Raw genomic sequence first — 25,941 nt, 5'->3', positions numbered from 1 at the left:
TAACGATTACTCTGTTAACTAAACAAGAATTACAAACAATTTTCTTTTTAGACTGTCCTTTCCAATATTCTGAAAATTGAGATGTTTCGAAATGATTGAAATGAACTTAAATAAAAACTGATGATTTTTTTTTACTATTTGCAGTTTTTGCCAGTATGACAAGAACAGCAGCAGGGACTGTACTGCGGGATTAGAGGAGGTTCATGCAATTCTATTACAATTTAGCTGCGAGTAATACAAAATCTCAGTTTCTTTCTGTTGACGCAATAGTGTCACTTCTATAGCAAAGCGTCATAGAAACAAGCATTATTGAGTTTGTGTGAAAAGAGAATATTCTGTTCATGTACAAACTTATGTTCAAATCCTTCTCTCATCTTATGGTTCCTACATTCAAAGAGTAAGAGACGAAGGTATAATTTAGCATTATGAAGGAAACATTTTGCATAAAATTACAGAGAGCAGAGAACGAGAGAACAGTCCCGCCAGTGTCTGAGGAAGTGCATCATTACGGAAGATACTTCATCTAGGAGATGAATTTTGTGAACATTCCATGGAAGAAACTTACCTGGTACAGAAACCTGGAGATAAAGTGTATGTTTATCACTGTTCTGTCCTGTATTTGGTAAGGGTGTCCAGTTATAGAACGAACATAGGTATTCATCATGTTCTGCTGTGGACGAGTATTGTTGCTTTATGAATTTAAATTCTGAAGGAAACAACGTATATTTGATTTTAGTAGGAACAGTTTTCGTAGATGTGCCTGAAACGACAAATCTCAATTTAAATTATGTCTAGAGACGCTCTAAATATCTATATGAATGATTGGACCAGATGTCTTTCCGACTAAAGGCCTAAATTGCATCAGTTCACCTGCGGTTTGAATCTTGCGGCTGCAGCTCCAGGGCAAGCAGGGGAGGCGCAGCTGGCGCGGTGGCGCGAGGCGGTGAGTAGGAGTGGGGTGCTCTATGATCAGAAATCTCTACAAACAATCCAACCTTTCCCCGGTACTGATCCTGTGATGGCGGCTCTTCACGCTCCTAAATGTCTGCCGGTCGTGTCCCCCAAGGGTTCCTGTTTGGCCCTCTCCTCCTTCTCGTCAATGTCAGCAACATCCGCTGAAGATGCAAACACCGCTGATACCAAACTCTACCTGACAGCCGTCTCTCTCTCTCTCTACCTGTCCATTGTCTCTAAATTGTCAGTTTGACGGGTATCCAGGCCTGGATGAGTAAAAATGTCAAAAATGAAATATAAATTACTTAAAAACGAATGCTTTCTCTGGCCATCAATTCCACCCTCTCCCTGCTAACACTCTTGAGGCTGCAGCGGATTTCTCACAAATTCTGCGTCATATTTTACACCGAGAAGAGTTTATCAGTACATACCTAGGCCGCCACTGTTCCTACCTTCTTATCATCGCCCGACTATGACCTTGCCTCTGTTCATCTGCAGCTAAAACCCTCAGTCCGACCTTCATCACATCGGATCTGCTGAGCGAATGTATTTCTTCCCAGCTACCTACTCTTCATACTCCATAAAGCTGATTTCATCCAAACTCTGCCACCCCTTCAACCATTCAGCCTGTGCCCATTGACCTTCATTGGACCCGGGTTAATCAATGCATTTCGTTTAAAACACTCACCCTTATTTTAAAATTTCTCCATGGCCTGGCCCCTCTTTGTCTCCAAAAACCTCCTCCAGTCCCCAAGACTTCTGAGATATTCGTGCGCCTCTAAATTTGACCACCCAAGTATCCCCAATTTCAATGGTTCCATCAGCAGTGGCCGCGGCTTCAGCAATTTAGCCCCTTAGCTCTGAAATTCGCTTCCTAAAACTTTCAGGCTCTATTTCTGCCTTTAAGACACTCGTTACACCTCAATTCTTTGATCCACTTATAGGTACCTATCTTAAGATCCCCCGATGTATTTTGGTGCCAGGTTCTGTTCAATAATGCTGCTGTGATACGCCTTGGGAGGTTTTATTACGGTAAACTTGCTGCGCACATACAGGTTGCTTTTTATTGCACTATCCTTCAACTAGAAGCCCCTTGATTTTCTGTGAGCTCCCATTGTTTCCTTGGGTAAAAGACACCACGCCAACCATTGTAACTCCTTTCGTTGACCGGAAGCACGTCAACAATTACAGTGCTGGCGGATTGCGCATGCGCAATCTGTCCTGGCGCTTTCCTTTAGCCGGACGGTTCTACAGTGTAATAGTGCAAAACCCACTGCATATTGTTTCATTCATTAGGTGGGAAAACTTCCTGAACCTGTAAAACTAATACACAAAATGCAAATATGGAAATAAATCTTCGGTTTTTTTTATGGACAGAATTTTTAAAAATATAGCTTCACTGGAGTGGATACATTTGTTTTTTGAACCTCCATAATTGCTTATATTCTACGAGAATTCTGCTGTACTGGTTAAGCATCTTTGGGTTAACTTTAACTTTACTTGCTAATCTTTTTTCATGCCCTCGCTTTGATTTTCTTATTAACCTTTTTTACTTCGTCCCTGCACTTTCCATATTCGTCTGGGCTATCTGCAGTGCTTAGTGCTTTGTGTCTTTCATAAGCTTTCTTTTTCTGTTTGATCTTCCCCTATATTCCTCTAAACAGCCAGATGGGTCTAGATTTGGCAGTACCACTCTTATCTTTATAGGAGACATGTCTACTTTGTACAATTAAGATCTAGCTCTTTATTGCTTTCCACTCGTTTTCCACTGTTTAATCTTCCAAGAATGCTGCCCAGTCCACCTCAGCAAAGTCCCTTTTCACTTCTGCAAAATTTGCCTTCCCCCAGTTCAAGACTTCTACTCCTGCCTTATTTCTGACTTTTTCCATCGTAATGCTAACTCTAACTGAATTGTGATTGCTGACCCGATATGGTTGCGAACTTTCACTTCAGCCACTTGCCCTTCTTCGTTCACCAAGAATCGTCCAGAATTGCATCTCCTCTCGTTGGTTTTCTCAGGAATTGGTTGAAAAAAATTTCCTGGACACACTGCATGTTTTTTTTTCTCCATCAGTGCTCCCTAAATTGTTTGAATCCCAGCTGATATTAGGATAGTTGAAGTTTCCTACTATCATTGCCCTCTTGTTGTAACAAGCAGAAATTTGCCTACATATTTGTTCTTCTATCTCCCTTTGACTATTTGGAGGTCTGTATTATACTACCAGTAGTGTGACAGCACCTTTTTATTCATATGCTCAATCCATAATGCCTCGTTTTTTGAAACAATTAGCATATCATCCCTTCTCAAGACTGGAATTGATTCTTTAACCATTAGTGTTACCCCGCTTCCCATTTTATCTCCTACTCTATCGTGTCTGAAGATTCTAAACCCAGGGATATTAAGCTATCAGTTTTGCCCCTCCTTTAGCCAGATCTCCGTTATTGTAATGATATCCTGCTGCTATGTGTCTACCTGTGCCATTAGCTCATCTCTCTTGCTTGTAATACAACTTGCATTGAAGTATAACATGTTTAACCTCGTCAATTCCCCTTGCTTGGGCACTTTGTAAACGTTGCTTCTCCTGTAAATCTGTGTCTATCACAACGACCCAAGCTAATGTTCCACCTCTATTTTTTCTGAAATGAATCTGACCTATCTGATCCTGCTCCTTGGATCCCATCCCCCTGCCACACTAGTTTAAATGCTCCACAACAGAACTAGCAAAAACCCTCGAAAGGACACTGGTCCCAGCTCTGACTGGGTGCAAGCCATTCGGTTTGTACAGGGCTTACCCTCCCCAGAACCGGTCCCAGTGACTCAAGAATCTGAATCCCTCCCAGTTATACCATCTCTCAAGCCGTGTGGTCATTTGGTCTATCCTCCTATTCCTGCTCTTGTTGTACTTGGAGTAATCCTGAGATTACTACATTTGAGGTCCTGCATTTTAATTTATCTCCTAACTTCCTGTCCTGAGTTTGCGGGTCTTCATCCCTTAGTTTACCTACGTTGTTGGGACCATGTGTACCACGACCACTGGCTGTTTACCTTCCCTCCCTAGAATGTACTGCAGCCGCTCTATGATATCCTGGCACCATGGAGGCAACATACCATTCTTGATTCACTTTTGTGGCCACAGAAACGTCTGTCTGTGGCGCTAATTATTGAATCCCCTATCACAATAACCCTGCCTTTTGTTTTCCTCCCGCCCTCTGAGCAGGAAAGCCACCCATGGTCCCGTAAACTTGGCTGTTGCTGCTTTCCCCTGAGAGGCTATACCCCCACCCCCCACCGCCCCCACCCCCTCTCCCACCCCCAATAGTATCCAAAGCGGTATATTTTTTAGAGAGTAGGATGGCCCTTATTGCCACTTTGGTGGAGATTATGTAGATGGACTTTGTGAGTCCTGGGTGTGGATACCAGAGTTATAGCTCAGTTTGTAGTGATAGAAGGTTGAGGGTGGGTGGCCTGGGCAGAGTGAGTAATAGAAAATTAATCAGGAGTTGGATGTGTTTTACTATAACTCGGGTCATTAACCTATATGAAGTAAATATAAAAATATTTACATTAAAATAATGAAGACTTGAATATAAGTTGGAAACTTTTTTTGTATTGTCCACAATGATTTCAAGGCTGCAATTCCAAATGTGGCCTTTAATATTTCAATGTGTAAAACACAGGTATGAGGAAATTTTAGGGGCAGAACTAATCGGGCCGGCCAGGTCCCTGGGTTAAGTACAAACTGCAGTAAATCTTTAACATTGACACAATCCAATGTTCTCAAGACCTTTGTTTGTAAAAAGTATATTAAGCCGTTCATTTTTTATTTGAATCAGTCCTATTTGATTGCAGTTTTCTGCTTAATCCACCAGGGAGGTCTGAGGAAGATTATGTTCTGGACACTGAGACTTTTTTTCGGCACACCATTTACATCAAAGTGAAAACTGATGATGTAATGTGCTTGCTCAATTGAGTGTAAATATTAGCAATGTTCATGGATGTAAGCGATTCCGTGGAGATGCATCTCCTGTGTCAATCAGGACCCTTTGCATTGGATCATATCGGAGTGTCTGTCGGAACTGTGGGTGGGATACCAGCAGAATTAATTGCTTCTCAAAGAACGAGGTTTTCCAGTAATCATTCGGATAAATTACATTTACTATCCGATCCTTGCAGCAATAGGTGTTCTTGGTACTGTCTTATCTTGGTTATTAATGACATAAATCAGTGTTATCTATGTGGTAAATCGGTGATAGCTGTGCTGTTTCACTCAATATTATATCTCCAATCATGTTTTTCGCAGCTGCCTATTATTCTGTTGAATAGTGAAATGCCCTCGCCCTATGGACTTTCGATGTTGTATGAGATGCATTATATCTGTAATATGTTTCTTCATCCAAACCTAGCGCAGTCACTGGAATATTTCCTGTACTGTAAAATTGGAGTCAAGTGTCTGGGTTAAGAACAGTTCTCAGACAATCAGAAGCCGTTATTAGCTTCATGATGTGCAATGAAACTCTCCCAGAATATTTTACTAAATGTATTTTCATTGATTGAAACTGAGACAGCTCATGGTCTCAACGTGACAGCAGCTAGTGCAAAGTCCTCTCTTCACAATTCAAAGTGCATTTTAACTGGGATTTCAATATATTTATTTGTTATCACTGTTAGGAAATGCGTTTCATTTTGTGCATGGCGTCACTTCAGAGGTCTGCCCACTGATGCTTTCACATCTCATTTACTGCTTCTCTGTCAATGAATACATTCTTACTGGGCTACATTACAAAATAAATGTTTTGATGTTATGTTGGGTCACTTTGCAGTACAGCTGTTAAAATCGTGGGCCGTTCTGTTTATCTACAGATTCAACATAACAGTAATTGCACTGGTGTTTCATTTTTCGAACAATTCCACACCTAAACTTTGTTATTGTATGAAATGGATTTTCAATTATTGTGAGATCTGTTTAGAAAACATTATTTTATCCCATGCATTGCAGATGAAGTGAATAGTGGAGGTGACCATATGGAGACTCGGTCGATTTTGATACAATTAACGATTAACCGAAGCTTCACCATTGAACGAGTTGATGCTGAGAATGGGATCACTGAACACGGGGTTAGTGAACAGAATATGAGTATTGAAACAGATGTGAAAGTGATAGTTGAGAATGGTAGTGTGGATATATAGGAAGAGGAGCAATGGAGAAAGAGACTGAAGCAAAATAGAGGGATGGCGAGAAGGAAAGTGAGAAGATTGTGAGAGGCAGCTTTGATAATAGTTCATCAGAATGAACTGCTGAAACTTCAGGAAAATTATGATAAGCAGAATGGTTTGAATTGCTCTGACAATTTGTCAATTTTTTTGAGATGTATTGTACTTCCAGAATGTGTTTATCATTATCAGGTGCTCAATTTATTCTGGTGAGTTTACTGATTTGTGAGCAAAAAAATAATAACGTAATTCAAATAAATTGAGAAAGTATCGGCCATGTCTTGATATTGAATTATGAGGATTCTGCACTGTTTTAAAGATAAATATCTGCTTAATTCAGAAACGTTTATTTTATCCATACATTTTAATTTAACTTTGATTGAATGAACAAAATGATTTAATGGGCACATGGAACATCCAACCAGTTCACACCAGTAAACAGAAAGTGACATTGTTGTCTTGCTGAGATCTGTAATTGTTATTTCCTCTAACACACTGCTACAGTCTCTCATTGTGTATCTCAGCTTCTGCTAGCATTGAAATCTATCCTCTGCCTTATTATAGGCTGCTTCAGTCTATCCACCTTCCCAGATCACCTGCGTGCGTTTCTTCGCAAATCCTGTTAGGCCTTCTTACTTGTATTTCTTAAAATTTCACTCAAGATCTTGAAGTCAAACTTTCTTGTCCCACCTGATCCAAATCTTCAGCGTCGTCACTGCAGTTCTGTGTGATTTCTTTTTTTCTTGAACTCTTGTAGGCTCCGTCAACTTAGAGCAACAAATTGTCTGCATCTCTCCATGCCTTCAAACATTCAAGCCTTCAGTATAGAGCCAGCTCCCAGTTTAATGCATTGTTTTATTTAACTCCATAAAATGCCTGCTCTCTTCGGCACCCACACTGCGGCCTCACTTGGCACATCCAGCGGATCATGTGCTGACTTCAGCTAGTTTCCAAACAAATTCCCAATTCATTTTTTAAATTGTGTGACAAATGTTTCTGTGTAGGAAAGTAGAACCCTGGCCAATAAATTAGTGTGCACTTCCTCTGCAGTAATAAAGACCTCACTCCCGATCTCGTTAAGCTGTTGCTTTAGTCGCAAGCCTATTCACTAATTTATTTTCATTCTTTTCTCTCCATTCCAGTTAATTTGATCGCGAATGTGCTCATTCCCAATGAAAGTGTGGCCTCTCCAAATATATAACCTTGCAGGAACGGCAGGGTCCGATCTCCCTACCGTTGCCACGGATTCCATATTGGTGTGATATATTTCCAGTATTAATTCGTCTCAATACTCCTGTATGTAGACATATTCACTCCCTCCTTTATGCAAGCCCTAATGTGTATGTCTATCTCACAATCTTCTTCACTGTTGATAAGCTTATGCCAATTCCTTCTAAGAGCTTGGAAACAAAATATCGCACTGTGAAACAGTGAATACGCAGTAGACGCAGGAATGAAATGAATCGCAAGGATCCAAGTGTAGAGAATGGAACAAAACTCATCATTTTGCTCTTCAATACATACGGCAGTTTTTTCTTTAATTGCTATTGGTGCCCTGGATAGTTTGTTCCATACATCAGTAAAGTGCAGAAATGTGGTTACATCACGCCCCTCTTTATATCGCAGATTCCACATCACTCATTTTGCAGCTTCTCAGTTTCTGCACCAACACCTACTTACACTGCGACCCAGCGTTAATTCGGAGATGAACTGGAGAACACAATATTAATTCAAGTTAATTGTCAAATTATTTTTTTTTATCACAGGGGGATCTGAAGGGGCACCAGGAACCAAACTAAATTGCATTTCATGTTCCACACTCCCCAAGAGACAGAAAGTACACACTGGCCCAGATATTCTGGTCTCCGGATGGCCATACCTCAGCGGTACCTCAAGAAGAAGCGCTAAAAGACCCATCGGAAGTCCCAACACAAGGATGGGGATGACCCAGGAAGTTTCAACTACTCATGGGAAACACCCCTCCATCCGGGGCTCTATGAAAACGTCTCCAAGCCTGAGTTAATTTTGGAGACTTCAGAGAGATCCAGATAACTTTCGGTAACTATACAGCTGAGCCCCGAATCCCCAACTGGCATTCCCGACTACCTCTTGGCCGTTACTCTGACTCGCTCCTGACCCTCCGAATTTCCGACTCTTGGACCCACATCTGACCCTCCGCCTTCCCCCGGCCCTCCTGGTAACTGAGAAGGTGCACAAGTATCAGAAAATTGCCATTTAACAAGAAATCATTGAAGCACCTGGGCTGTTTAACGGAACTAAAACCGTTGTAACCCTCATCAAGAACATCCTGGAGTTGCCATTGACCAGGAACTGAACTGAACGAATCATATAAATACCGCGGCCGCAGGAGAAAGTCAGAGTTTGGAAAATCTGCGGAATTAATTCACCTCCTGAATCCCCAAAGCCTGTCTACAAAATACACACCAGGCATCTGATGGGATTCACTTCTCTTTCTAGAAAGTTTAAATCTCGAAGAAACACCTAAGAAACTCGATCCCTGCCAAGACAAAGCAGGCTAGTTGATAAGGCACCACATCGCGCGCCTGAACCATCGCGCACAATGGGAGAAATGAATTCTATCTGCAAAATGCTCTGCAGAATCTCACCTTCGGTTGAATATTCCAAACCGCCACCCATGACAGTAAGAAAATGCAAAGATAGAAGACCCATAATAAACCAGCACCTGGAGGACACCCTTCAAGCCACGGAACATTCTGACTGGAAATTTCACTCCTTCGTTTTTGTTCGGCCAAACATCTCCGAACTCTCTCTCTCTCTAACCGCACTGTGGATGGCTGTAAATTGGATGGACTGCATTTGTTAAGGAGACAGATTAGCACCACCTTCTCAAGGGCAATCTGGAATTTCTCATAAATTCCGGCCTGGCCCACGACGCTCATATCCAAAGAAACAAGCAACGCATATTAGAAGGAATGCCTTGCTGGAAGCAATGTTGGAGGCAAGAGTCACAAAATAATTAATCAAAGAAATAACTAAAACTAAAATGAACCATGAAAAATAAAGCGATGGGACGGTGCTAACAATCTAACATTTTTTTGCAGACAGCAGGCTAAACAACGGAAATAATGCCTTGTTTCTAGGCGGTAAAAATCACTGGCTTTCGAATGTATGAAGCTGTGCGCCGAAAACCCAGAGTGCAGCACGTGATTCTCTTCCGGTGCTCGATCGATTCACCACAAATTTGTTTGATCCTCATTTTCACGCTGGTTATGCTATATTCATGCAGGTGCAGAATAAATTTGTATTTATCTCCATACAACACAATTCACACTCGACACAAATGATCATAATCGTAATCAAAACATTTCTGACTGCTGCGGAATTAAATTACAACGGTCTATATAAATTGTCGTTACGTGCAGGTGTGTGAGCAAGATGTCGTCAGCATTGTTCTGAAAGTCGATTCCCATCAGAAGAGAGGAAAAGATGAAAGAAATGATTGAGTCGTGACTTGTCGATAGAATAAAGACCCCAAAGCCGAAAATTCAAGTTATATTGTGAGATAATTACAGTTAATTCCCATATCAAAATGAGTTTACGCATTTATAATAGAAAATCCGTAATTCAAAAAGCAATGAAAGATGACGAGCATTGGAAGCAATGCATCAAATATATTTAAATATAAAGAGAGCGTGAATGGTATGAGAGCCCAATGATAAAATATGTACCGTTGTATTATCACTGAGAACATCTACGAAGAAGATTATTTTTATACCTAAGGCTTTTATAAAAATAGACGAATGATTTCGTATATTAAAGTGCATTTAGTTCCAGACATGCGGACAGAACAACCTCTCTGATATATATGCCACAACAGCTTTGGATTGCTTTGATGTACAACATAGGAATTTCTGGTACTGTAGTTGTGAATAATATATTTCACTTGAAGGATTCAGTTCCTGGGAATTCTCCAGTTTGAGTGAATGATACTTCCACTGCTACAGCCCTAATGATGAGAAATCTCCAGCTTTCATTATTGTTTCACGGAGTGTGGGCATCGCCGGCTAGGTCAGCATTTATTGCCGAACTCTAACTGTCCTTGAGGAGGTGATGGTGAGCCGCCTTCTTGATCCGCTGCAGACCACATGGTTTATGTATAACCACCGCGCTAATAGGAATTGAGTTCCAAGATTTTGACCCAGGTTTACTTAATAATTTATTCTATGTTACAATCCTGCATTCTTCGTTAAGTTCATTTACACCCATTCATTCTTAATACCGTGTTTCATTAAACGCTTTGTATCGGAGATATTCCTCCAAGCATTGCACAGCTGTGTTGTCCACTTGCGGATCAAACTTGTTCGCGAACAGACGTTCCTGTTGGAGGATCCAGGGTAGATCTCCAGACCCATAAACACAAATAAGATGGCGGTACCTTCCTGTGCAAGGCGGATATGTGGCTCCCTTCGCTACATCACCAGCCTCAAAAGACCACTTCACTGCTCGGGTAACAGCTGGCTCACTCTTCTGGTGTCCTGGAGTGTACGGTATGGAGCCGGGTATCTCAGGCATCCTCTGTAAGGTTGCCCAGATGTGTTCGTCGGGGCTGTAGGTGTCCTCGGACCACTTGAAAAACGCTTGGATTTCCGGGTTCACAAACAAAGTCCTCACAAATTCTCTGGTGACAAGAATGTAGGCACCCCCCACATACATGGGACTGCTTATGGGTGGGGGACTCTTCTTTTGCCGAGTTCTGACGACACCGTTACGGATTTCATAATGAAATTCCCATCTTCTCTGAAAATCAACACAAAGAGAAACTTTTCTTATTTTCCAACCACATCGGAAATAACAGCAGCAACTACAAACTTTCATTATCTCAATTGCTTTAAATTTCATCTACTTTTTTCTGTTTATGAAACATGCATAGGTCATGTTGATAGCGAGTGATTGAAAAGTGGAAATAAAGGAGAAACAATAAGGCGGTGGCACAGTGCACTGTTGGTAATGGGCTATTGGAGAGGAATGATGCGGAGGTGTCACCAGGGAAGCTCAGGAATGTGAAATAAACGAAGGAAATTAGACGGCAATTGGAAGGCAAGCGTTTATTTTTTTTTAAAGAAGGAAAAACAGTAACTATCAACTTGCCAGGCCTTCAGAGGCCTGGAAATAACTAAAAGAACATCGCTTTTGCTTTCTTATGTCCAAACCAGCGGCCACATTTGTGAGCAATGATGTGGTCTGTTTCCATGTGCAAATCAGGCCAATGCAGTGTAAGTAAAGCAAGAGCACATGCAGCAGCTAGTTTCAGAAACCGTGTGCTGCACCTGACAAAGAGAAAATACTGAGCTACAGGCCGGCTAGACTACGTTGGTTGATGCGAAAATGCTGGGACGCATTATGAAGGAAGTCTTAACAATTCTCTGGAAAAAGCAGAGTATGATTAGAAAAAAATCACCCTGGTTATACTAAAGGGAAATTGTGGTTGCCAAATTGAGATGAGTTTTTTGAAGATGCACCGAGTCGGGTAGATAAAGGGGAACCAGTGGGTCTAGTACACCTGGATTTCCAAAAAGCTTTTAATACGGCGCCAAAACAAGGGGTACTGTCCCAGTATAAGGACCTAATCATTTTGGACTGTGATGAGGAGAAATGTCTTCACTCAAAATCTTGTGAATCTTTGGAATTCTCTGCTCCTGAGGGCTGTGGATGAATCATCGTTGAATACATTTAAGGCAATGATAGATTATATTTCTGGATTCTCCGGGAATTACAGGATATGGACAGCGGGAAAAAGAATGGATTTTAATTCCAGGATTAGCTATGATCATATTTAATTGTTGAACAAGCTCGATGAGCTACGTAGTCTTCTACTCCCCCTTTTAATTATGCTCTTGTGTCATTGCAACCCACCGATCAGCACGTTTTAATCATCCAATATGGCAAACATGTCTTGCACTCTTGTTCCTTATATTAAACTGCTTCCACAGTTTCCAGAGTGGTCCTTTCCAGATTTGAACAAATGACTGTGCTCAAAAAAGCAACGATAATTTGGAGAAAACCGAGAAGGAGGGAGAGAGAGAGGGAGAGGGGGATTGAATGAGGGTTGGGTGGTTAGAAGGACAACTGGACACTGGATAGATGTATGACATGAGCTGATCCATTTACCTTTTTGTACTTTGGCGGGGCTACTGAGTCCATAATATTTGAGCCGTTCCCGGCCATAAGACTGTTGACTATCTCCCAATTGGTTTTCGTTGGAAAGTCTTGTCCGCAAACATTTATGAGGTATTTCCACGGGACAGGGCTCTGCAGCAGCTCTTCCATACAGTTCAGGTCAGCCTGAACTCTGGACCATGAGGCGTATGTCACCGATTCTAATTTTCCTGCAATGAAGACATTACTGAAACAGGAAGCAATGGCCTGGACTGCGGAGTGAAATGGATTCGGAGACTTCCTGTCCACGTGGACACAGTACACGTTCTGTGGAGCATAAATGCTTCTTAGGAGCCTCTCGAACATCTCAATGTTGCTATGGATCACCATGGAATAGGCCAGGGGGAAATCGCGTTCCTCGTTACTTAACGGGAAAGTGATATATGTGCGGTTTTTAACGAAATTGTCGCAGTCTTGCGTCATTGCTAAATAATCTGTTTCAGTGACGGTTTTATGCTTGTTTGTGATAGTGATCGAGTTTAAAATAGCCTCTTCAATAGTTTCAGGGTCACCACTAATTTTGTTCCAACAACTCAAGTTCTTTTCTGCCAGATCCAAGGATCCATATCGCACATCGTAACCTGATTTTTGTTTAACTAGTTTCCAGTAATTTGTGATTGAATTTCCTCTCCAATGAAAAGCACTACAAAGAAAAGTCGCTAAGAGACCGCTTAGGATATATTTCCGGTGTAGTGGCCAGCAAACAGGCTGATCCAACATTCTTGTTCTTCTTCCACAGGTATTTTGAAGATAATTATCAAACCGGATTACCAGATATAGTTGATATTCAGATGTACAATCAGCAATTTTTTCTCTTGAAAAACGGCTATTCAGCAATTTGAATAAATTGTGCGTCGAAATTTAAGACACTAATGAATTGAAAAGTGATGTTCCGGTCTGCAATCAGGAGCTGTTCATTCATCGGGATTCAACCGACCACCGGCGCCGACAGGTCCCACCCGATCTTTGTGTCTGGTCTAATGAGCCTTTGTATTTGGTTAGACACTCTCTCACACTCTCACTTTCGCTGCTCTTTGAATTTCTGGTATGCTCAATGTCTCAGTTCTTTATCACAGAGATTCGATCCTTCATTCATAAAAATCCGGGTAACAATTGGTTTCTCCCTCTTGTGACTGGCGTCAATAAGTGTACAGTTCCAACATTCTATATTTTCTGTTCCGCGTCTCAGGCCTTTCCTTCAAACATTTCTCAGAGAAACAGCAGGAATCTCAGGGTATTTGCAAATAGAGTCCAGGTCCTATCCAATAAATTGGACAGAAGTGACAATAGTTTAATAAAGTCAAGTCTCGTGTAATTTAATGTCAAATATGAGAGATGTAATATAGGCATAATTGCATTCATATAGCGCGGATGCGGCTTTTGCCCATCCCAAAACGGTTTCAAAGCTAATTAAGCATTTCTGTAATTTTGCCTCTGCGGTACTCAGTGCGTCCATAGGGCTGCACCAGGCACCTCTGTAACGAACTAACGGCAGTGCAGCTCAACTCATTATCGACCGTCCCAGACTGCAGCACGTCCTCATCACACAACTACAAACTGAAGCATTCCCTCAGTGCTGCCCTTCTGATTGTGAGGAAGTGTTTCAGTCCTGCCAGCCGACAGGTCTGATCTCCATCAATACTGCCTTTCCGATATTGTTGCTTTCGCTCCAGGATAATATGCTTAATGCCCGCCACTGTCGCAACTCTGACCATGTCAATAGCCCTTTGATAGAGCCCCTTGCCAACAGTGCAGCAGTCCTTCTGTCCTGCACCTCTGGTCGTACAGTTGTATCTCTTTGTCATAACAACTCCCCCTCTACACTGGCTGCCCATCGGTCAGTAAATTCCATTCGTCCTGCCCCTGATGACATCTTGGGATATGTTGATGGAGTTGGAATGGCATATATTGTCCTTCTGTAGTTTTAAAAGGGCTTTGTTACAGTGCCATGTAATGAAACGAATTGCATAATTAAGGCCATGGGATTAAGGCAGTGATGAAAACAAAAATAGTTAATGGACAGAAGGCACAGAGCAGTGATGACAAGCCTTTTTATGTTGGTGGTAGATATAGAGTGATTTTTTCCAGGTACCGATAATAGAGTCATTGACTTTTTAAATAGGCATTGATTACCAGGCGAAAGTCTCTCGGGCATAATTTAAAAGGTTGCAGAAAACACGGAACTCCGAAATGGAGTAAGCAATAAGGCGGATAACATAAACTTCAGTGGGATATAAACATAGAGGTGGTGGGCAGAAACAAGGCAGATAAGATTTATCAGAGCAAAGTCTGAAATGATGCATGTTGTGGGGAAGAAGAGGAGTTAAAGTCAATGGTGCGAAGGTGCTGGAGTAGAGAGAGTTGGTCTCATCGATGTACTGATCTTTGAAGTTGACCTTTCAAGGTTCAACATACAGACGACATCCTTGATAAAAACAAAAAAAACTGTGACATCCTTGCTTTGTTTTGGATGATTAAGTTACGCAAACAACAAAGCTTTCCAAAAACTTCATCAGCCACTATTTTGGACTCAGTTGGGTGATGACATTTCAGAAAGGATACCAGGATCTTGAAGAGGCTGTGCAAATAATTTAATAGAATAGTGCTGGGGATGCGTGACACCTGTTTTGTTGAGGGGCTGGAGACCTGTGGCTTTTTTCCTTAGAGCAGAGAACGTGATGGTGCGATCTGAGAAAAGTGTCAAATCCACAAACGATTCTGATAATATAAATAATGAAAATAATTGGAATGCCAGATGGATTGGTAGCCGGACCACACAGACTGAAAATGGTTAGTGCAGCAAACAGATAGCATGCAGAAACATGTTTTAAATAGTGAGATGCTGTTATCTTGATCACAGCGTCTGAAAGGCGGGTAGAAGAAGAATTAATAGCAATGTCCCAAAGAGAAAAAGGATAAATATTTGAAGGGATTAGTTTTCCCTGGCCTTGGGGTCACAGCGGACGACGTATCTAATTATAAGCTTCTGCTAAAGAGACATTGGAAGTAAGATGGGACGTCTGCCCGCCTTCTTGTTGTCTCGTTCTATAATGTTATGATTCTAGAGTGAATTCACCAGCAAATGCATAGCTGATAGACTTGTTTAGCTACGTAGCTAAGTCCTTGGTTGGAGGGATTGTCCAATGAAGGAAGCAGACTGGGCCTTCATTCCCTGGAGCTTTGAACAATAATGCGTGATCTCGTTCAAACTTGCAAAATTCTTAAAGGGCTCAACAGGACAGATGTAGTTTTGTGATTCCTAAACAAAAACAGAATTACCTGGAAAAAAAAACTCAGCAGGTCTGGCAGCATCGGCGGAGGAGAAAAGAGTTCACGTTTCGAGTCCTCATGACCCTTCAGCAGAACTGATTCCTGATTTCCAGAACTGATTTGTGATTCCTGTGACTGGGGAGGGGGGCGGTGGTACTAGAACCAGGAGACACAGTCTCAGTATAAGGGGATTTCGGACTGAGATGAGGAGGAGTTTCTTCACTCAGCGGGTGGTATATCTCTGGAATTCTATGACCCAGAGGGCTGTGGACGGTCAGTCATTGGGTACAAGACTGAGCTGGATAGATTTCTGCATGCCAAAACATCAGGGGATACGGGGATAGCGCAGCAAAAAACGTTGAAGGCGAAGATCAGCCGTGATCTCATTGAATACAGAGCAGGCTCGAAGGGCTTAATGGCCGACTCCTGCTTCTTGTGTTCTTAAATTCTCGTCATTTATTATATTCAAAATGAGAGAGGCGATGGGACCACTTATTTACAAGACTTTGGCAAGAAGGTTCTTGTTTTGTCCCATGATATGATGTCTTTTGAGGACATAATTTTTCAACTAAACTTTCTGGTATGTCGCAGCTTAGACCATAAACTGAAATACATATTTATCAAACTGCAATGAATAATAATGTCAGGGCCTTCCGTTACTTCTGCCTTCTGAGAATTTGTAAATAACAGCCACATAACCTATGTTATCACTGCTGAGTGCCTGCCCCGAGTGTGATTTTGTCACTAGCCATCCTAATTAGTGCTCTTTATTTTTTCTGATGGCGTCAGGAGAACAGCAAATATCAAACAATTTAGCCTAAATTGTCCTTTGAGAAATCTCTTCGCTTTAATCAGAACAAAATAAATGTAACTTTATTTACAAATGAAATAGAGCTGCTGATACAGCTCATGGAAGGTTCCCAAAATGCTAATTTCTGAATTGAAACGTTTAGGACCAGCAGCATCCCCTTCACATTAATCTTTTCCACATCTTCCTTTTACCTGCCTCTCCACTCCACTCCCCTGGCACTTCCTGGGAACAAGTTAATAAATTCCTAAATCGTTGGAGAGCTGTGACACCTTTCCATCCTATAGTTTATACTATGCATCCAGTTGGTGGAAAAATCCCATTTAACTGTAAGTCATACCACTCAGAATACAATCAAGAAAACAAGGCGCCAGAAATGCTATCAACATCCTCGAGCCATTTTTCTGGCTGTTCTCATAATTCTCCGTGTAACCAGCTGGTTCTCTTCCCTCATTTGAACCGGACATATATACTCACCGAAAATGGTCTTAAATTCAACAAAATTTTCCGCGTTAATATTATCAGGGAAAGAAATGTCAAATTGACTTTCTTTCTCTTGAGTGGAAAGAACCTCAATCTCTATCCATTTTTGAAATAAAAGAAAAAAATACCATGGATGCTGTAAATCTAAAATTTAAACAGAACGTGCTGGGCATGCTTAGCAGCTCTGACAGTATATCTGACCCAAAAGGTTAACTCTGCCTCTCCACACAGACGCAGCCCATGCCCTCTTCCCATTGACCGAGCCCCACACCCCATTAACCCAGCCACACACCTACTCCCCACTGGCCCAGCCTCATACCTCACTGACCCAACCCCCACTACCCACATCCCACAGAACAAGCCCCAAATCCCGTTGACCCAGCCCCACAGCACAAAAGCCCAGCTCTGCACCCAAACCCCACTGACCCAACCCCACATTCCATTGACAGCCTCACACCCACTCCCCACCGATGCAGCTTCACGCCACACTGACCTTACCCTCCTCTTACCCACATCCCACTGACCCAGCCCCACATACCACTGACCCATCCCTGCATCCACACCCCACTGACCCAGCTCCATGTCCACAACCCACTGACCCAGCCCTATATCCCATTGACCCAGCCTCACACCCACTCCTCACCTACACAGCCTCGTACCCCTCTGACCCAACCTCCCCTACCCAAAAGGCCACTGACCCATCCCCACATTCCATTGACCAAGACACACACCCCACTGACCCAGACCCACACCTTACTGACCCAGGCCCACACATCACTGACCCAGTCCCACACCACACTGACCCAGAACCATACCAAACTGATGCACCCCACGCTGACCCAGCACCAATGCCATTGACCTAGCTCCACATCCAGTGGCCTTAAGACCATAAGGCCATAAGAAATAGGAGCAGAAATTAGGCCATTCAGTCCATCGTGTCTGCTCCACCATTCAATCATGGCTGATAAGTTTCTCAACCTCATTCTCCCACCTTCTCCCTGTAACCTTTGGTCTCCTTACCAACCAAGAACCATTCTATCTCAGTCTTTAATACACTCAATGACCTGGCCTCCACAGCCTTCTGTGGCAATGAATTCCATAGATTCACCACTCTCTGGCTAAAGAAGTTTCTCCTCATCTCTGTTCTAAAAGGTCTTCCCTTTACTCTGAGGTTGTGCCCTCGGGTCCTAGTCTCTCCTACTAATGGAAACATCTTCCCTACGTCACTCTATCCAGACCTTTCAGCATTCTGTAAGTTTCAATCAGATCCCCTCTCATCCTTCTAAACTCCATCGAGTATAGACTCAGAGTCCTCAAATGTTCCTCATATGTTAAGCCTTTCATTCCTGGGATCATTCTAGTGAACGTCCTCTGGAAGGTCTCCAGGACCAGCACGTCCTTCCTGAGATACGGGGCCCAAAATTGCTCGCAATATTCTAAATGTGGTCTGAACAGAGTCTTATAAAGCCTCAGCAGCACATCCCTGCTTTTATATTCTAGTCCTCTCGAAATAAATGCCAACATTTCATTTGCCTTCCTAACTATCGACTCAACTTGCAAGTTAACCTTAAGAGAATGCTGGACTAGGACTCCCAAGTCCCTTTGTACCCCAGATTTCTGAATTCTCTCTCCATTTAGAAAATAGTCTATGACTCTATTCTTCTGACCAAAGTGCATGACCTCACACTTCCCCACGTTGTATTCCATTTGCCACTTCTTTGTCCATTCTCCTAAGCTGTCCAAATACTTCTGCAGCCTCCCTGCCTTCTCTATACTACATGTCCCTCCAACTGTGTTTGTATCATCTGTAAACTTAGCCAGGATGCTCTCAGTTCCTTTATCTAGATCATTAATGTATAAAGTGAAAAGTTGTGGTCCCAACACTGACCCCTGCGGAACTCCACTAGTCACCTGGCACCATCCTGAGAAGGACTCCCTTATCCCCACTCTCTGCCTCCTGCCAGACTGCCAATCTTCTATCCATGCTAGTACTTTGCCTCTAACACCATGGGCTCTTATCTTACTGAGCAGCCTCCTATACAGCACCTTGTCAAAGGCCTTCTGGAAGTCCAAGTAGATAACATCCATTGGCTCTCCTTTTTCTAACCTACTCGTTACCCCCTCAAAGAATTCTAACAGATTTTTCAGGCATTACCTCCCCTTGATGAAACCATGCTTATTTTGCCTAATTTTACCATGCACTTCCAAATATTCTGAAGTCTCATCCTTAATAATGGACTCTAAAATCTTAACAATGACCTCCATCATGACAATTACACGATCTAAGGAGGCAGCCTAACCCAACTCACCCAGACTTGCATCAAGCATCATTTTCTCAGATTCACAACCACGAACCAATGACCCAAAATCTCATCCACACCCCATTGTCCTAAACTCACACACACAGAGCACTGACACAGCCTCAGCATCCACATCCCACTTATCAAGCCCCATATATGAACTCTACTGGCCCAGCCCCTCAAATATAACCCATTGGCAAAGTCGTATATGGGTATCCCATTCACCCTGCCCCGCACTCGAAATTGCTATTCACTCAGACACTTGCCCTTATTTTTGACATGGCTCTCTAGACACAGATTCTTTACACTGTCCCAAACCAGCACCCCACTGACCCAGGGGACCCTAGTTGATTATGCACATTCCACCTACACAATGCCTGCCTGGGAAGCCTTTAACTCTTTGACTCTCTGATCTTCTGACACCTCCCCACCCTGACCCTTCCACACTCCGTCGCTCACCAATCCACACCCAACCCCATCCCCAGCACATACCCCTCAACACCCACCCCCGGCACCCCCAACCGCCACAACCCACCTTCACTCGGACAGGGCACTGTGTACTTTTTCTGTTTGCGTCTATAATATAGGTTCGTATCCGACTGCATGAGGAAGCATTTGCTCCAGTTTATTGCAGCTTTTTTTAATAAATCTCCTCAGTAAAACAAGGTTTTGTTACAGGAATCAGGATTACTTCCTCATTCTGAGAATGTTGCTTGCCATAAACAATGTTAATTATTAAAATATGTTCTGTTAGAGAGGGACAAAGTTCACTTTCAATTTATGTTAAAACAGGGCGTGTAAAAATTGCATCAACCCGCCTGGAATTCAACAACGTAATACCCGACATGTGAAATTACACTGAGCGCAGCCGGGAAGTTCGGCTGGGTTATCACGCTGAGAGTCTTCATTTAAAAAAAAAATCAATCACAGGCCAGCTGTCTGTTTCCTCTTCAGGGATTTTAATCGGTTCCCGCTCACAACCTTGTGGATAATATAGACCAGCTTGTACTGTGAACTTTTCAGCGAGTACTCCAGTCAGATAAAACTTGTTGAGGGTTATTTTTCCTAAATGGTGAAAAATGGCACTTAATGGGTGCAGTGTGAATTGTGTTTGAAAGTGCTTATTTAGCAATTTTTCCCTGTTGCTGTAAGTTGAATTGACCTAAAAGCACTTAACAGAAAGCCATTGCTTTAGCACTCAGTGCTGATTTGGTGCAATTTCCTAAGAGTAGTGTTTGTGGACCATCTCATATGTTTCCACTCAACATGTACAACGCTCTGGCTGGCACACAACAACCCATTACAAGATTTATCATACAGTGAGGGACAGGAAATGAAGTCTGTAGGATGACACATTAGAGGTCGCCATGGAAGTCGTCCGGGAGAGGAACATTGTCTGACACTTCGCACCACAGGAAATAGGACCAGGGTATAAGGCATTGGAGAGAGTGCAGACGAGGTTTATGAGAATGATTCTAGGGTTGAGAAACTTAGTTAGAATTTGGGACTCTTTTCCTTGGAGAAAAGAAGGGGCCTGGACAGGGTAGAGAGGGAGAAACTGTTCCCAATGGCAAAATGCTCGAGGACCAGAGACACAGACTTAGTTATTGGTAAAAGAAGCAAAATGATATGAGAAAAATAAATTTATTCACACAGCGTGAGGTTGGACTCAGCAATGAACTGCCTGAGATTCTGTGGGTGGCAGAATCACCTCAGGTTTTCAAGAGGGAATTAGTGATTATTTGAAAAGAAACAATGTTCAGCGTTGCAGAGAGAAAGCAGGCACGAAATGAGCTGCTCATTCAGAGAGCCAGTGCAGACACGATAGGCTGAATGACCTCCTTCTGTGCTGTAACCATTCTATGATTCTTTGAAGAAGCCATTCGGCCCTTCCAGCCTTATCTGCTATTGAACCAGCTCATGGCTGGCCTTGCAGCTCAATGACACTTCTCACACGCTGTCTCTCTATCCGTTGTTATCTTTAGTAGCTACAAATCTATCGATCACTGCCTTGAGCATACGTAATAACTGAGCCTCCACAGCATCTGGGGTAGAGAATTCCAAAGATTCCACACCCTCTGAATGAAGAAATTCCTCCTCATTACAGTTGTAAATGTCCTACCTCTTAATCTGAGACTGCGTCCCCTGGTTCTAGAGCCCGAGACAAGGCACTGTACCTGTATTGTCGCTGGGAAAATCCCTACCTAACACAGTTTGGGAGTATCTTTCTCATACCGACTGTAACAGTTTAAGGAGTGGGCAAAGAATGTGTGCCTTGCAAATGGCGCCCACATCCCATGAGTGAAAATCAATGTGATCCTTTAAGGCGTAATAATATTATTTTAAAGTCGTGTTGAAATCGGTATCATTGCAATGTTTGCTCCCAAGCAGCTGGTCAGCATTAAGAGATGGTACTACATGAAAGTTGAGACATCATGAAATTTACTTATTGTGCACGAACAACGAATTTAATTGGAAATCTAACTAGCCTCGTGTGGCCGTTCCTTGCGCTGGCTTCAGTTCCTTTACCGAGATGATATCTTGTACCAAACAGTCTAAACAGACGTTGTATCTTAATGCCCCCAACCTCTTCCTCATATTGGTCAACTGCTTACTGTTTTTCTGCCTAAAACTACTGGGTCACATCACATTCTCTTGGGCAATGCTTGCATCATAAATCGCACTTGCAAATATCCCATTTTCTTGGTGTAGCAACTAGAAATTTGCGCTTGAAAAGGGAAGATGATTTCATGTTTAGAACTGGCAGTAATATATGAAATACAAGGGACTGATCCGCTATGGTAATATCGACACAGATGTTTGGAATCATAAATCCCAAGCATTGCTCAAGAGATATTTAGTTGGAGTATAATATAGAAATTAACGAACTCTCTGATCATTTCACATCTATTGGTCCTCAATCTGCATCAATATCCTATCTTGAATAAGAGGAACATTCTGCCAAGAACAATAGCTTGTATCTGGATAGAGTTTCCATTTAGCAGGAGATGCTGCGAACCAAACATTCGGGTTTTCGCCCAGAGTTGGCTTTGCTCACAATCGATGATAGAAATTCAGAAATACAAACGCACTAATACCTGAACTGCCGGTATATTTCTTTGATTAAATACCTTCATTAAGCTGAACGATAATATAATCACAATTGTGTCCATTTTTGATTTTTTTGTTTCACGTTGGCTTTGCAGTGGTCGATGAACAAACCGTGATTGGCTGCATCCGGCTATTTTTAGAGAAGTCAGTGCATTGTTGGGACTTACCTTGTGCAGTCACTCCTGATTCTCATCCGAAATTGTCAGAGCCGGTATTCACTGTGTTGCTCTGGTGGTGAAAACACTGCAGGAAATGTTCAGTGATACATCATAGCTGTGCAATAATACTCCGGGATGCCATGTACACACCCTCCCCACCTTGTTCTGTCATCAGAGTGGGTGTCTCCTACCTTGCGTGTGAATTGTATTGGCACATTACAGACGAACAGAACTTTAGGCTCAGTTCCAATTGCAACAGGAAGAAAGTTTGCATTTTAATCTGTGATTTGCATTGTTAAATCATAGGGAATGGTAGCACAGTGGCAATGCTTTTGAGCTCTAAAGCCGGAGGTCAGGATAATGTTCTCGACAAGCGAGTTCAAATCCCAAATGTACAGCAATATGGTTGACCCTTAACTGCCTTCTGACATGCCCGAGGAAGCCATTTGTGAAATCATTGGAGAACAGCAAGGATAACACCAAAGAAACCAGCTGGAACCAACAAAGGCACCAGAAATGACAAAAACTAACCCTTCTCAGCTGATCCCGCAAAGTCCTTAACATAGAAACATAGAAGCTAGGAGCAGGAGTAGGCCATTTGGCCCTATGAGCCTGCTCCTCCATTCATTATAATAATGACTGATCATCCAACTCAATAGCCTGCTCCCGCTTTCTCCCCATATCCTTTGATCCCTAAGAACTATATATAACTCCTTCTCGAAAACATACAAAGTTTTGGTCTCAACTACTTTCTGTGGTAATGAACTCCACACGCTCACCTCTCTCTGGGTGAATAAATTTCTCCTCATCTCAGTCCTAAATGGTCTGCCCCATGTCCTCAGATTGTGACCCCTGGTTCTTCACTCCCCCACCATCGGGATCATCTTTCCTGCATCTACTCTGTCTAATCCTGTTAGAATTTTATAGGTTTCTATAAGATCTCCTTTTATTCTTCTGAGCTCCAGCAGATATAATCTTAATCAGCTCAATGTCTCCTCATCGGCCCCAGATCTTCCAGTCAGCATGGACGCGGTGCGTATTGACAGGGACACAGAGATTTCTGTGATGCGACCGTTTTTGCAGTTTTTCAGCTCAGATTTCCGATATCGGCTGAAGTGTGGATGGGTCAGAGCAGCCTTTCAAGGGGGGGAAGACCGATCAGGGCAAGAAAGCACTGATGGAGAGAGAACACATCCCCTTTTCAGGAGAGTAGCTGTTGTTTTCAAATGGTAAGAGTTAAGGTCACCTGTTTTGAACAAACATGATTCAATACACAATAAAAAGAGCTTGGACTGGGTTTCATGTATTTGACACTCAGTTGTCAAACTGATGTGAGGTTTTCTTAAAACAATGAGTTATCAGGATCTGAATGCATTGTCTTCAGAGATATTTGACATAGATTCAGTCAGAACCTTCAAAAGGAAATTGGGTTAATATATGAAGGAGAAAATGTAATCCCATAGAGAAAGAGCAGGCAAGTGAGCAATCGACTAACATGAGCAAAGAGTTGGCACAGACACCATGGGCTAAATAGTTTCCTTTTGTGTTGCATCACCCAATGATTCCCTGTGAATCAACAGGTCCTCCAGGCAATTCTTAGAAAGTCAGAACCATGAGAGGTATGCCTTGGTTTCCAGCCAGGATCATGGTTTTCAGAAGACTCAGAGTGTAATGTTACAATTTGTAACAATTTGAGAGGAAAGGGAAACACTTGTGGACAGCAGTATTAATAAAGGGCTATCTGATAGCACTGGAACAACAACAACAAACTTGCCTTTACATAATGTCTTTTACTTGTAAAACATCGCTCAAGGGCACTTCACAGGAGCATTATCAGACACAATGCGACACTGAGCCACATAAGGACATAGTGAGACAGGGAACTAAAAGTTAGATCAAAGAGGTAGGTAGTAGTGGAGGGGAGCATAGAAGAAATGCAGAAAGGGAGAGGGGTTTGGAACATAAGCATGCTTGACTGAGCTATGTTATGATAAAATTCTTATATACAGAATTCAGCAACAGAAGGTGAACTAATAGAGAAGAATTTATATTGAATGCTCATGAGCCAGATGGATAAATAGAGGTGCAGCCTAAGCAAGACTTTTTGTAGCTGGAGAATGACAACTGCCTGCTTGTATTCAGATTCTCTGTATATGAAGTTGAACTTTCCATTCGTATATTTGATTGTATCTTGGACCTGTACATTACTTTTTTAAATGATTTCCGTACATAACCAACCTTGTTTCTTTGGCTAAATACCCAAGCCTGTTGAAGGGCCTCAGAGAGAGATTGGAAGGACTCTGACCACAATTTCTGCAACTCTCAGTAGATCTCAAAAATGGAGGTCTCAATTTTCCTTTGTCACTATTAGAAATGTTGCAATAGGATTTAGCCTCCCAAAACTGATCTGACTCACCTTTCCAGAACTGCATTGTGCAATTCATTTGTCATGTTATGCTTCCCTCTACATTGCTTACAATAACAGATTTCTACCATCATCAAATTTGGGCTTGCAGATTTCTATCCAATCATGTACCTCTTCAATGAATGTCGTGAATAGTTAAGGTCTGAAAATAGATCTTTATCGACCACTTGTTTTTGGTTATCCCTGTTCTCTGTCACCTCTGTTTTACTACTGTATGTAAGTGGTGCACACCTGGTGAGCTTCAGTTCATCCATGTCTTAGAGGTCAGTAAATGGAGCTTTCAGCTCCCTTTAACACCATAACTGCTAAATATTGACATCTAGGAGCATGAGCTGTGCCAAAGCTGAGCACAGGAGACACGACCAACAGGAACAGATGAGACAGGGGCGGGGCTTGGGGGGGACATAACAGCAGAGGGTAAGACGGAGACAGATTGGGGGTAGGGGTTGCTGGATGGGAAATGAAAGGGGAGGGTAAGACAGAACCATGAATGGGAGAGGGTGGGGGTGGAAGACCAGAGTGGGAGACTGAAAGACCTGGGGGCAAGAGTTCAAAAACTGTTTATGGAAGAGCGAATGACTGTCCAGGGGCAAAAACTAAAGGAAGATTTAGAGATGTTCTGGGGTTGAGCCCATGATGTGGGGGCATATGTCAGAGACTGCTCTGGGCCTGAGGCATATGAATATAGGAAATAGGAACAGGAGTAGGTCATTCAGGCCCTCAAGCCTGCCTCACTATTCAATAAGATCAGGGTGATCAGCCCCAGGCCTCAACTCCTCTTTCGCGCCAGTTCCTTATAACCCTCAACTCCCCAATATTTCAAAAACCTTTCTACCTTCGATTTACATACTTTCAGTGATCTAACCTCCACAAGTCTTTGGGGTAGAGCATTCCAGGCATTTGCTTGCTGTGAGAGGAGAAATTCCTTTGCAACTCAGCTTTAAATGAGCGTCCTCTTATTCTGTAACTATATCCTTTTGTTCAAGATTCCCCCACTAGTGGAAACACCATCTCAACAACTA

At 42.5% G+C, this 25,941-nt stretch overlaps 1 protein-coding gene across 1 annotated transcript; it reads right to left on the bottom strand.

The window, feature by feature from the left end:
* Positions 1-201: 201 nt before the first annotated feature.
* LOC121273553 (beta-1,3-galactosyl-O-glycosyl-glycoprotein beta-1,6-N-acetylglucosaminyltransferase 3-like) lies at positions 202-25,173 on the bottom strand. Its single transcript, XM_041180725.1, has 7 exons — positions 25,031-25,173; positions 12,317-13,007; positions 10,428-10,945; positions 8,304-8,367; positions 7,843-7,876; positions 566-760; positions 202-278 (listed from the first exon to the last, which is right to left on the bottom strand). Exons 1-7 carry the CDS (start codon positions 25,171-25,173, stop codon positions 202-204), a joined length of 1,722 nt encoding a protein of 573 aa, XP_041036659.1.
* Positions 25,174-25,941: the final 768 nt, after the last annotated feature.

This window comes from Carcharodon carcharias (genome assembly GCF_017639515.1).
Source record: "Carcharodon carcharias isolate sCarCar2 chromosome 24 unlocalized genomic scaffold, sCarCar2.pri SUPER_24_unloc_5, whole genome shotgun sequence".
Classification (NCBI taxonomy): Eukaryota; Metazoa; Chordata; class Chondrichthyes; order Lamniformes; family Lamnidae; genus Carcharodon; species Carcharodon carcharias.
This window is presented reverse-complemented; position numbering and strand designations above follow the sequence as displayed.